Source organism: Pollicipes pollicipes, unplaced genomic scaffold (genome assembly GCF_011947565.3).
Source record: "Pollicipes pollicipes isolate AB1234 unplaced genomic scaffold, Ppol_2.1 Scaffold_2555;HRSCAF=2994_pilon_pilon_pilon, whole genome shotgun sequence".
Lineage (NCBI taxonomy): Eukaryota > Metazoa > Arthropoda > Thecostraca > Pollicipedomorpha > Pollicipedidae > Pollicipes > Pollicipes pollicipes.
The window spans coordinates 17168173-17181433 of NW_023596136.1; the positions used below are offsets into that span (position 1 = coordinate 17168173).

Sequence of the window (13261 nt, forward strand, 5' to 3'; positions counted from 1 at the left end):
GGAGGACTTACTGTACAACTAATGCCTCAGCCGCAGATGTTTTTTGGTTCCAGCTATCTGTCGTAAACCCAGAATGGCCAAAGAACACGGTGTGGCGTCATCGGGATGCCAATATTCGTCCGGCTGTCTGCGAAATGGACTGCGGTGGGCGATGCCGACTACGTAGTCCTTCAAGCACTGATGTATTCATTTTCATGCTATTATGTCCCTGGGTGAGGGCGTTGGTCGTTTGTTCTGTAAGGAGTTCTGTACGAAATGCTTACGATACATATTTGTCCGGCATTGTGGGGAGATAAAAATTGCTAGGAAGGCCACAATACGCGCTTTCAATGTGAGTTTTTGTGTCGAGCATTACCCAAATGTGGATGTGGCTGCAACTGCAACCAGATAAAACCCGAGATCATCGGTCGATACCGATGTCAGTCAGCTGCATGTAGGCGGCATGGCTGGCATGGCTAGAGGAACCGCGAAGATGGTAGTCCATGGCTATTGGGAATTTCGTAGCGTCTTTCCTTTTTGTTGACTGTCCCAGGCAATTCCGAATGTCCCGCAACTGCTTAAACGCACGGGCTTGGTTGCGCGATATGCTTCGTCTGCATTGCTGCAGTCCGTGTCCATCTGTTTGATTTTCTACGAGGTTCTGGTGTGTTAATGGATTTTCTGTGCTTCTATCTTACTTATTGAGTGGGGTGAGTACTTAATGTGGTCTCAGCTCTGCGTGCCTCCACGCCCCACGGGCATATGCAACGCAATATGCGTTTAGCTATGTAGGTTGGCTAGGTAACTTGCTAGATTCCCCAGATACCTGCCATATTCATTGATGTTTGGAAGCACCCAGGGCAAGTTTGATAAAAAGAGCACGAGATATTGCATTAATTGAAAATTGCATACCTTGGTAAGGAGGAGTGCTCTTGTGCTATGTAATCAGTTACTGTTTCATCTTTTCACCATTCTCCATTCTATATGGCAATGGCAGCAACATGGTGTATCATTCGTTGTTTCGTCATGGTAAGTCTGCAACAGCAGGCACAAGTTTTTACCTTTGCACTCTTGCACACCGGGACTAAAATTTATATATCCATATATATATATATATATATATATATATATATGCATATTTACTTGACTTGTGTGGTTTGTTCATTTTGATATATGTTTGATTTATTATGCTACATTGAAGCTGGTGCTTTTGCTATTTGTTGTGTTGTTAACTGGGTGCATATAACAAAGAGGCACTTGAGCTGAATGATAATTGCCATACCAAGGAAGTAAATAAACCAGGAACACCTGCCTGGGTGTCTCATTATAGGTTCATTGTGAGATGGGAGCACCACCCATCCCTTGCTGAAAATATATGGAAAGCTACACACTACCTTCAATGGAACCAGGCTGGTCACATTTTGCTGTGTCAGGAGCTTCATTTTGATCTAGTTAGATATGGTTAAATTTACATACATGATGGGTTTCCCCATAAAAACATGCATTGTTTGATAATAATCTTAAGCTCTGTGAAAATTATGTGTAGTCTTCTTTCAGCAGTTCATGCTGGTGTTCATATTCAGTCTGTATGTATTGGTCAGATCACCAGTTTCTTGCCAAAATCTTAATGCTATTAAATAATGTTTTGTGAAAATGACAAGCTATCTATCAGTCTAACATTGTGAGTATTAATACCCAAAACTATGACATTTATAATGATGGTTTCATTTCTTCTTGAGTTGGTACTAAATACATCCTGTTGATTATATTATTTGAATTGAAGCAATTATGTTCATGCTGGCTGATTGTGTTTGCTGTGTGCTGCATAAAGGATGCTCACAGTTTGGATTTTTGGTCTTCTTAGAAGGATGACTACTTGAAAAGATCCTGAACAATAATAAATCCTTTGTGAGATAGCAATGCCATCCATCACTTGCTGAAAACATCTGGAAAACTCTATGCTTGCTTCTATGCAACCAGGCTGGTCATATTTTGTTGTGTCAGGAGCTGTATTTTGATGTGGGTTGATGTAATATCATGGTAAATCAACATGCATAATGAGGTAACATACAGGGACAAGCTTTATTTCAGAACATTTGTAAGTTCTGTGAAAATAAGTGAGATGTGGTAACTATTGACTATGTGGTAGGCAAGCACCTGTCATCACTTTGTGACTCTGGAGTGCAAAACATGCATGCAAAGTTGACATGTAGTTGAAACATCACATGTATCAACAATGCAATAATGCTGTTGTGTGTGCCCTGTACTTGTAATTGCAATGCACTTGTAATGTGTTTCATTCTCATCTCCGCTCTGGTTGCACCATGTGTCATATGCCAAGTGTCCATGTGCAAAAGGACCACAGCTGTTGCTATGCCTCTAAGGCCAAATAAGAACAATTAGTGTCTATTTTTCTTTCTAGTCTTTATATATTAAGCATCTTTCTGAGAAGCCCTGTCTCTTCAACATCTTTGTGTAATACTTCATTCAGGGAGTGTTTACATGGTGTGCTCACCCTCCCAGGTCAGCCTGCCACTGGTGAGCCAAATACATCATGGTGACACCAGCTCCATGTTCACAGGCCAGAGCCTTGTCGCCATGCGGCGGACTGATGGGCGCGCCAATAAGGTGTCCATGTCGGCCCAGCAGCGCCTCCTCCTCAGCATCTGTGTGCGTGCCTACCGTGTCGCACTGCTGCGCGAGGTGCGCTTCGTGGCGCAACTGTCGCGTACCAGCCTCATCACGCCGACCATCGTGCGCGTTGCCAGCCAGCGCATGCTGCTGCGCTACCAGAAGCGCTGGGACTGAGGTGCGCGAGTGCTAACGCTGGTGCCGGGCTGTGCTGCTCGCTGCTCGACGGCCGGCTTCTCTGGCGGCGCTTGCCGCGGATGAGAAGTGTTTAATAGACAAATACACTGCCAGCGCGAGCATGTCTTCTGAGTTTAGTGGCGACGCGGCGGCGGACGACGCCTCGCCGACCTGGCGGCGTCTGTGCGGCACGCCGGCCTTCCAGCCGCTGGACGACGCCGGCGCCTTCCTCTCGCCCTGCTGCCAGGCGCTGGCCGTCGACGTGCCCGTGTGCGCGCTGTACCTGGTGGCGGCTGCGCTCTGTCTGGACCGTGCGCTGCGGCTGCCGGATGGCGTGGAGCGGCCGCCGGCGGCGCACCGCCTCCTCACCGCCCGGCTCTGGCTGTCGCTGCTGCTGGCAGCCATCTCACTGGTGCGGCTCGCGGCGTTCGCAGCGCTGACCGAGCGCTGGTGGGCGGCCGCCGCGCTCTCGCCGCTTCTGCTGGCCGCCGCCTGGATGGTGGCTGCGCTGGTCTCGGGCGCGGCACGCTCCCGGCTGCTGTGCGGCACGCGCGGTCCGCCGGCGCTGCTGGCGCCTGCCGCGCTGCTACTGGCGCTGGGCGCCGTCCACCTGGCCGGCAGCGTGCTGGCGTACCGACGCGTGGGTGGCGCGTTGCCGCTGGCGCAGCTCTGCTGCGACGCGACGTACCTTGCCGTGGGCCTGGCGCGGCTGCTGACGCTGCTGCCGGGTGGGCCGGCCGGTGCGATCGAGGTTGAGCGCGAACCGCTGCTGGTGCGACCGTCCTCGCCGGCCGGGCGGCAGTTGGGCGCCGCCGAGCACGGCGCCTCCTGCTTCTCGCTGCTGACCTTCTGGTGGACGCAGCCGCTGATGCGACGCGGCCGCCGCCGGCAGCTGCACACCATCGCCGACCTGCACCAGCTGCCGCGCGCGCTCAGCACCGACCGCGTGGACGCCAAGTTCACGGCGTGCCTGCGACGGCGGGCGGCCGCGCTCCAGGCGCGCGTCGACGCCGACACACTGCTGGAGGCGCCGCCGCCGACCTCGCAGGTGCGGTCTGGGTCACCTGGGCTCGGCAGCCGATGTGATGCGTGCGGCAGAGATGCTGTACATACGGTCAAACGGGGGCGCACGCATCACGCCGAGTCGCGCGCACGGTGCCGAGCATTGCATGCTTTACACCTCATATGGCATTACAGGCAGTATTTGTTACGTGGAATTAGGAAGCATGCGTGTCATGCGATGATAAAATCCATGAGAACTGTGCATATCGCTTGATTTAGAAGCACGGTCGTCACTTCTTGGGAGCAGGGGGCTTTGCCGCTTTAAACCTTGTGTGACCCTTAAATGACAGCGATCGTCGAATGTTACAACCACTGTAACATAACCACCACCACTTTGGCACCCACAGAGCACCACCACCCGCTCCCTCCCCTCCTCCCCCGCTCACCTTTGGCTCATCGGTTGGAAAGCTAAGCTGTGGGTCCTTGTTGCCCTGTGGCGAGTGGGTGAGGTTGGTCACTGACAGCTGTGAACAGCTGCACTCACTGCGACAACTGTGAACGCCAGGCGCTCAAGACGCAGTAGCCAGCTCAGTGAGGCGCTCGTCATCGATGAACGCTGGTCAAAATGTGCAGCAAATGTAGCGTGGCTTGGAGAGAAGCATGGCAGCGCATTACAGCAATGGTGTTACCTTACTGTTGCAACGCTTGCACACATAGGCAGGGAACGTGACAAGATACATCCAGGTGGGTGATGGGGGATAGCCAGCCGGAGTCAGCGAACCGAGGCCAGACAAGGGAGACATCAGCGACGTCCAAGAGGCCAGAGGTGTCCGTGGGATGGGGCTGCCAGAGGAGCCTGTGGGATGGAACTGCATAGACCAGAGGTGTCTTGGATGGGGCTGCATATGCCAAAGATGTATGTGGGGTGGGGATGCACAGGCCAGAGATGTCTGTGGGATGGGGCTGCATATGCCAAAGATGTCTGTGGGATGGGGCTGCATATGCCAAAGATGTCTGTGGCATGGGGCTGCATAGGCCAGAGATGGCGGTGGGATGGGACTGCACAGGCCAGAGGTGTCTGGGATGGGGCTGCAAGGGCCAGAGGTGTATGTGGGATGGGAGCTGCATAGGCTTAGCGGTAAGTGAATTTAGCAACTAATCTCACAGAAGATCTCATCATGCTGAATACATTTTGAAATATCGCAGGGAGAGGAAGTCGACCAGGCGGAAGCTGCAGATCCAAACTGTGGCCAAGCTTAGCGTTAAACTATAGCGTTACCATGCAGAATGCAGGAAAGAACAAAGAAGGCAAGAAACGCTCCCTCTCCCACCCCTTCTCATCTCGGAGGGTTTGGTAACACTGGGACGAGACTGGTCAGGTCATATCCAGAAGTGATGTTTGCTAGGGTTCTCAGAGAACGGAGTTCATAACTCGGGCGAGCATCTCAGATATCAGCAGCTTACAATGGTGTAGCAACCGGCCAGCCACAACCAGCCTGCCACAACCAGCCAGCCACAACCAGCCTGCCACAACCAGCCTGCCACAAGCAACCAGTCTCGCAGCATGAAATGCAGCCCGTGAAATATGTGGTACGAATGGGCAGGCCTCATAAATGCTCAAGGTCAAAAGTGATTTTTAATATCGAAAGTTGAGACGAATTCCCAATTGCGCTGCTACAATGTATTTGTTATGAGTCCCAGACCAGCGCTCCGTCTTATAATGTAACAGGATTTGACAATGATGAAAACCAGTATTGAATCCTTGCTGCTATCTCCACCTTTTCCGCTGCCATCTCGTGTGCGTACGTTATTGGCTTCCCGCGGGCTCCACAACCTCTAAAGCTTGGTCTTCCGGGAGCTGACGTATTGTTGACAAACATGCGAAAGCGAAATGCACTATCGGTCGGATTTGAACATACATTCCTGGAACTTCCTTTTACGGAAAAAACAATAACTTACACAGATGGCGGGTGCAAGCTTTTTACATTTGATACTCTGACTCATTGGGCAGTTTTGGCTGTCTGTGGCTCGTGTCTTTCTAGCCTGCTTGTTCAAGATATTCTTTCGCCGCGTCTTACCTCATTGGAGCGGGCGGGAGAAACGGTCGTATCGTGTTGGATTTCAAGTCACGTGGGAATCTCCGATAATCGTCTCGCCGACGCAGAAGCCAAACGTGCTCCGCAGGGGGCGCGCGCACCCGTCGCACCAGTGCCTGCTAAGGACACGTACCCAATCTTTTGGTCCTTTTTGGAGAAGCTATGGCGGTACCGCTGGCATTCGAGCAGCAGCAAGTTGGAGATCGCCTAACCTCGCATCGGGCTGTGGCAGCCGTCTCTCACTTATGCCACCCGCCGTCAATTGCTATTTGTTGATGACAGCCCCAGCTGCCCATGATGCTATGGGGTACTAACTGTGCACCACGTGTTGATTGCCTGTCCTGCCGTACATGAAACGCGGGTGGGTGTTTTAGGTTGATTGTTTTTAGTATATCAACGACCTGTTCGAATCGCGACTCCACTGCCTAATACGATAGTAATGGGCGCTGTAGGACCATTGACAGTCGACACGGCCTGAAACCCGACACCGACGACATCCGCTGGCTCTCTGTCCTATTTCAGCGTATTTCGCCTTGACTCGGTGGTTCCACATGCGCACCTGTCTGTATGCTGACCGCTCGTGCCGCCAGGTGTCTCTGCTGGGCGTGCTCATGCGTTGTTTCGGCGTTGAGTACCTGCTGCTGGGAGTGCTGAAGTTCGTGGCCGACCTCTCCACATTCGCCGGCCCACTGCTTCTTAACGCCATCATTGCGTTCATCGAGGACGAGCACCAGCCCATGTCCAGGGGTTACAGCTACGCCGCCATGATCTGCGCCGCCAACGTCATCGGTGAGCGAGGCGATATTCCCCCCCCCCTCCCCCCCCCTCCCCCCCCCCGCTACCGCCATCACCCGTGCGTCAACGCCGCCTTTGATGGGCGACGGACGCCTGTCTCAGCGGGCAGCGGCGCGTCCCGTCCCGCCGCCGGCCATCGCGTGCATTGTCTCAGCGGCGCGCCTCGCCCCACCGCCGGCCTTCGCTGGCCGTGCGTTGTCTGCGGCGCCCCCCCCCCCCCTTCCCCACCACCGGCCATCGCGTGCAGTGTCTCAGCGGCGCGCCTCGCCCCACCGCCGGCCTTCGCTGGCCGTGCGTTGTCTGCGGCGCCCCCCCCCCCCCTTCCCCACCGCCGGTCATGGCGTGCATTGTTTCAGACGCGCGCTCCTTTCCCTCGGGATCGTGAGGTGCTCTTGAAGGCGCTGCAGTCTGCGCCGACGCGCGTTGTATGCACCTCTCGTTCTGCCGGTGCTGGTGGCGGTGACGGCGGCTGCGGTGGTGCTGGTGGCGTGCGTGTCGCGGGGCTGATACGTGCTCCGCGCCGCAGGGGTACTCTGCACCACGCAGTACGACTACCGGTTGGCCAAGGTGGGCCTCAAGGTGCGCGCCGCCTTCATCGCCACCATCTACAGGAAGACCCTGGACGTGCCGCTCGCCCAGCTGGCCAAGATGAGGTGCGTAGCTGGCGTCGATGGGTGCCGGTTGGTGGTGGGTGAAGTGGAAGCTTTGCTTTTGTTTATTAGAAGAAAACACTGCCTTTCATCTACATCGCTTTAATTTGGCGCATTCTCCCTTCCTGCCCTTCTTGCCAGGATGACGGGCGGTCGACGCCTTAGCCTCAGCAGCTGAATGCGTCGTAAAGCCCCAATGACAAAAATGACGACGAATTTTCCGCCTTGTTGTGTAGTTCGCGTTTGCAGTTTATGTCGAATATTAAGTACACCGAGGCTTTGTCTCGTGCTGCTTTTTAGCCTGTTCTCTGGTGGACATGTGTTGTCGTGTCCGCGTTTTTTCGGCTCTCTGGCCGGGCACGTTTTCACGCGCCGCTCCCGTTTCCAGTTCGGGAGAGGTGATGACATACATGAGCGTGGACACGGACCGTGTCGTCAACCTCTGCAGCAGTTTCCACGCGTTCTGGAGCCTCCCGTTTCAGGTAAAAGCCGGATGGTTTCCTTCTCGACCTGCATGCGATCAGCTGGTATCTCAATGCCACGAAGGCAATGAGACCGGCCATTTGTACGGAAGGTTGTGAGCATTGTGAGCAGGCCGCCTGCCATAGGTGCCGACGTCTGTTTTGAACCGGTGTTGTGTACCAATATAGTTTGCGCAGTGCCGTCAGTTGTGAGGAAGGTGATGTGGGCGACGCCCACACAGTGTCAGCTTGTGGGTTCTACCACTGCGCTGCGGCCCAGCCGCCCGCCGGCGCATCATGCCGAGCGTCACGTCACGTCACACCGCGCCTGTTGCAGTTCTGCGTCACCCTGTACCTGCTCTACTGGCAAATTGGCGTCTCCTTTCTTTCGGGCCTGGCGTTCGCCGTGGCGCTGGTGCCCCTCAACAAGTGGATCGCCAACAAAACGGGTAGGCGTGATGGGCCCGGTGATGACCTGGCTTGGTCGGTCCTGAGTCCGGCTCAGTCTGTCCTGGGCCTGGCTCAGTCGGTCCTGGGCCTGACCCGGTCGGCCCCGGGCCTGGCTGGGTCGGCCCCTGGCCTAGCTCGGTCGGCCCTGGGCCTAGCTCGGTCGGCCCTGGGCCTGGCTGGGCCGGCCCTGGGCCTAGCTCGGTCGGCCTCGGGCCTGGCTCGGTCGTTCCGGGGCCTGGCTCGGTCGTTCCGGGGCCTGGCTCGGTCGTTCCGGGGCCTGGCTCGGTCGTTCCGGGGCCTGGTTCTGTCGGTCCTGGGCCTGGCTGGGTCGGCCCTGGGCCTAGCTCGGTCGGCCCCGGACCTAGCTCGGTCGGTCCTGGGCCTAGCTCGGTCGGTCCTGGGCCTAGCTCGGTCGTGCCGGGGCCTGGCTCTGTCGGTCCTGGGCCTGGCTGGGTCGGCCCTGGGCCTAGTTCGGTCGGCCCTGGGCCTAGCTCGGTCGGCCCCGGGCCTAGCTCGGTCGGTCCTGGGCCTAGCTCGGTCGGTCCTGGGCCTAGCGCGGTCGTTCCGGGGCCTGGCTTTGTCGGTCCTGGGCGTGGTTCCGTTAGACTGGTGTACCTCGGTCCGCTGCCTTCGGAGCTTGCCGTGCTGCCGACGGGTACAGTCATTGTCACTGGGTGGGAAGAGTCTTACAATGTGGCGCGACTCTCTGCTAGGACCTGTTCTGCCTTTATGCTGAAACGCGAAAGTGCCGATGAAACTGAGAAGTGTGTTTTGATATGTCGGACTTGGAGAGGTCAAATGTGCCGACAGATTCCTGTTGCTAGGTTCTTTTTCTCGGCCACCATTGCGCCTACGTCTCGAACAGCGATGTATCGTTTTCAGTCACAACCGATTACGCAGTACGACCGGTAGAAGTACCAGCAGAAATTTGCGACCTTTGTCGTGTTGTCTTGTTGCGTGACCAAAGCTTGATAAATCTTGGTACCTGTCCGGCTAAAGTGCAAATGGATTTCGGTCCTAACCGGTTATAGATAACGTTGACGGCTCGGCGCCGCCAGTCCGTGTTTCGGCACCTCCAGCCTGTATCTCGGCGCCGCTAGCCTGTATCCCGGCACCGCCAACCTGCATCCCGGCGCCACCAGTCCGTGTTTCGGCACCTCCAGCCTGTATCTCGGCGCCGCTAGCCTGTGTCCCGGCACCGCCAACCTGCATCCCGGCGCCACCATTCCGTGTTCCGGCACCTCCAGCCTGTATCCCGGCGCTGCCAGCCTGTATCCCGGCACCGCCAGCCTGTATCCCGGCACCTCCAGCCTGTATCCCGGCACCGCCAGCCTGTATCCCGGCACTGCCAGCCTGTATCCCGGCACCTCCAGCCTGTATCTCGGCGCCGCTAGCCTGTATCCCGGCACCGCCAACCTGCATCCCGGCGCCACCAGTCCGTGTTCCGGCACCTCCAGCCTGTATCCCGGCGCTGCCAGCCTGTATCCCGGCGCCGCCAACCTGTATCCCGGCACCGCCAGTCCGTGTTCTGGCACCTCCAGCCTGTATCCCCGCACCGCTAGCCTGTATGCTGGCGCCGCTAGCCTGTATCCCGGCACCTCCAGCCTGTATCTCGGCGCCGTTAGCCTGTATCCCGACGTCGCCAGCCTGTATCCCGGTACCTCCAGCCTGTATCTCGGCACCGCTTGCCTGTATCCCGGCGCCGCCAGCCTGTATCCCGGCACCTCCAGCTTGTATCCCGGCGCCGTTAGCCTGTATCCCGGCACCGCTAGCCTGTATCCCGGCGCTGCCAGCCTGTATCCCGGCGCCGCTAGCCTGTATCCCGGCGTCGCTATCCTGTATCCCGGCGCCGCTAGCCTGTATCCTGGCCTGTATCCCGGCACCTCCAGCCTGTATCCCGGCACCGCTTGCCTGTATCCCGGCGCCGCCAGCCTGTATCCCGGCACCTCCAGCCTGTATCCCTTAGCCGTTAGCCTGCATCCCGGCACCGCTAGCCTGTATCCCGGCGCTGCCAGCCTGTATCCCGGCGCCGCTAGCCTGTATCCCGGCGCCGTTAGCCTGTATCCCGGCCCGCTAGCCTGTATCCCGACGCTACCAGCCTGTATCCCGGCGCCGCTAGTCCTGTATCCCGGCATCGCTAGCCTGTATCCCGGCGCCGCTAGCCTGTATCCTGGCGCCGCCAGCCTGTATCCCGGCACCTCTAGCCTGTATCCCGGCACCGCCAGCCTGTATCCCGGCGCCGCTAGCCTGTATCTTGGCGCCGCCAGCCTGCATCCCGGCGCTGCCAGCCCGTATCCCGGCGCCCGTGTGCTACAGGTGAGTACAGCGCCGGCATGCTGGAGCATAAGGACGACCGGGTGAAGCTGACCTCCGAGGTCCTCCAGGGCATCCGCACCGTCAAGTTCAGCGGCTGGGAGAGCTTCTTCGCCGGCGTCATCGGAGGTAAGGACGTGCGACCGCGCTTCATGTAAATGGTCAGCCCCTCACAGCTCGGTGTTAAGGTCAAAATGCGCCGCAAACTTTCGTCATTATACAGCGACCGCCAGCGCTGTCAGTGTGGGTTATATTGCTCGCCGCAAGCTTTTTAGGCTGACGGTCGCCCATCGCCGCTGGCTCACGCTGACGGTCGCCCGGCACCGCTGGCTCGCGCTGACGGTCGCACGGCGCCGCGGGCTCACGCTGACGGTCGCACGGCGCCGCTGGCTTATGCTGACGGTCGCCCGGCACCGCTGGCTCGCGCTGACGGTCGCACGGCGCCGCGGGCTCACGCTGACGGTCGCCCATCGCCGCTGGCTCACGCTGACGGTCGCACGGCACCGCTGGCTCGCGCTGACGGTCGCACGGCGCCGCTGGCTCACGCTGACGGTCGCACGGCGCCGCTGGCTCACGCTGACGGTCGCACGGCGCCGCTGGCTCACGCTGACGGTCGCACGGCGCCGCGGGCTCACGCTGACGGTCGCACGGCGCCGCGGGCTCACGCTGACGGTCGCACGGCGCCGCGGGCTCACTCTGACACCGCTCTCTGCTGATGCAGTGCGCCGTGCCGAGGAGGTGCGCTACCTGAAGAAGCAGAAATATCTAGACGCCTGGTGCGTCTTCTTCTGGGCCACCACGCCCGTGCTTATGTGCCTGCTGACCTTTGGCACCTACGTGCTCCTGGGGAACCAGCTGACGGCCGCCACGGTGGGTCCGGCTAGGGTGCCCTTTAAAAGCACGACCTTGTGACTGGGCTAGGGACGCTGGTTTTGCCTCCTTGACATACGGGTGTCCCGCAGTAGCATCTGCAGCCAACCCGCGAAACGAGGCTCGTAGCATTATGCGTGACGTAGGATCTCAGTGTACAGATTGAACTCCGCGACCCGTCGGATGGCTCCGCACCAACGTGCGGGCATTGTCTCTGGTGACTGTGTGTCGACCCTCCTCCCCCCCCCCCCTGACGCGAACATGTTCCGGCTCTTCTGCCAGGTGTTCACCACGATCGCGCTGTTGAACATGCTGAAGAGTCCGATCAACGCCTACCCGTGGGCGCTGAACGGGCTGGTGGACTCGCTGGTTTCCATCCGACGCGTGCAGCGGCTCCTGGCGGTCAGTGGGGCTTGCTCCCGGCGCCGCCCGGCACCGTACCCGCCTCCCAGATACCGGCGCCCGCCCTGTTGGAGCGGTGCCTGTCGTATCGTGGGCGGGGTGCATGTTCACACACGTAGTCGACTCGGTGGCGGGTTCGTCGGCTCTCAGTCTGCTGATTGGTCGGGCGGTCCGCGCGCTTCAGATTACCCGGCTGTCCGGCCGATGCGGACCGATACCTGAGTCAGCCAGCGCGCTATCCGAGCACCTGGTTGTCCCTCAGTGACGTCCGAGGCACAGTGCGTCTGACCTCTGACGGTCGTGCGTGTGTCCCCGTCGGTCCACAGCTGCCGGACCTGGACCCAGACCAGTACTACTGTCCACCGGACGAGTTGCCGGCGGACGCGGCCGACTGTGACATCTCCATCCGGCAGGTACCCTGTGGCAGGCATGTGGTCACGCGCCACACGTGGCAGTCGACCGCCTCTGAATGTGTCATTGCGCTGGTGAATCACTCGTAGTTCCAAATTGTCTGCTCTGGTGAATCATACGCGGTTCCAAATTGCCGCCATCAAGGTGGTTTGCTGTTTGTTATAGGTATATTGTCATGTCATCAGTTGCTGGCCGGGTGGGAAGCTCTTCTACAAATGTGCTTCTCGCGTCATCCGCTGAAGTCTGACCGCCGCCTGTGGGCTGGTGCCCTGAGTTATTACACTCAGCCGATGCCCTCTGCGGCTCGGTTGTCAAGACCGCACCCAGCTTTTGACCTGTCGGAGCTTTCCTCCTGGAGCTCCCGCCAAAGTCGGCCTGTCTGCCACCGCCGCTTCACCACTCCCCGCGCGCGCGCGGCAGGGCTTCTTTCACTGGGGCGCGCCACCACCGCCGCCGCCGGGGTCGTCCGAGGCCGAGTCGCCCGCGTCCTCCAGCCTGGACGCCTCCATGTCGGACTTGGTGTACGGCGGAAACCAGCGCTCGCAGATCAAGCTCTGGGACGTCAGCGTCAACGTCCGTCGGGTGGGTGAGCGGCGCGCGCCGGCCACCCCTGTCCTGCCGAGCGGGCGCAGAGAGCACCTGGCCGGCGGCGACCCCGCGTATGGACCTGGCGGTCGGCGCGGATGTCCGGCGCTCCGGAGCGGTCGGTGCGGATGTCCGGCGCTCCGGAGCGGTCGGTGCGGATGTCCGGCGCTCCGGAACGGTCGGCGCGGATGTCCGGCGCTCCGGAGCGGTCGGTGCGGATGTCCGGCGCTCCGGAGCGGTCGGCGCGGATGTCTGGCGCTCTGGGGTGATCGGCGCGGATGTCCGGCGCTCCGGAGCGGTCGGTGCGGATGTCCGGCGCTCCGGAGCGGTCGGCGCGGATGTCTGGCGCTCTGGGGTGATCGGCGCGGATGTCCGGCGCTCCGGAGCGGTCGGTGTGGATGTCCGGCGCTCTGGAGCGGTCGGCGCGGATGTCTGGCGC

The 13261-nt window shown here is 59.0% G+C and overlaps 1 protein-coding gene across 1 annotated transcript in view; it reads left to right on the forward strand.

Annotated features, from left to right (window-relative positions):
• The first annotated feature begins 456 nt into the window (after positions 1-456).
• The window catches only part of LOC119105568 (multidrug resistance-associated protein 7), a 28025-nt gene continuing 15220 nt past the window's right edge, over positions 457-13261 (forward strand). Inside the window, exons 1-11 of the mRNA XM_037229032.1 lie at positions 457-689; positions 2561-3835; positions 6476-6674; positions 7207-7333; positions 7719-7812; positions 8129-8240; positions 10558-10683; positions 11276-11424; positions 11707-11826; positions 12153-12239; positions 12658-12819. Coding sequence (XP_037084927.1) covers positions 2909-3835; positions 6476-6674; positions 7207-7333; positions 7719-7812; positions 8129-8240; positions 10558-10683; positions 11276-11424; positions 11707-11826; positions 12153-12239; positions 12658-12819 — 2103 coding nt within the window. The 5' untranslated portion in view covers positions 457-689; positions 2561-2908. The remainder of the gene's footprint in view (positions 690-2560; positions 3836-6475; positions 6675-7206; positions 7334-7718; positions 7813-8128; positions 8241-10557; positions 10684-11275; positions 11425-11706; positions 11827-12152; positions 12240-12657; positions 12820-13261) is intronic.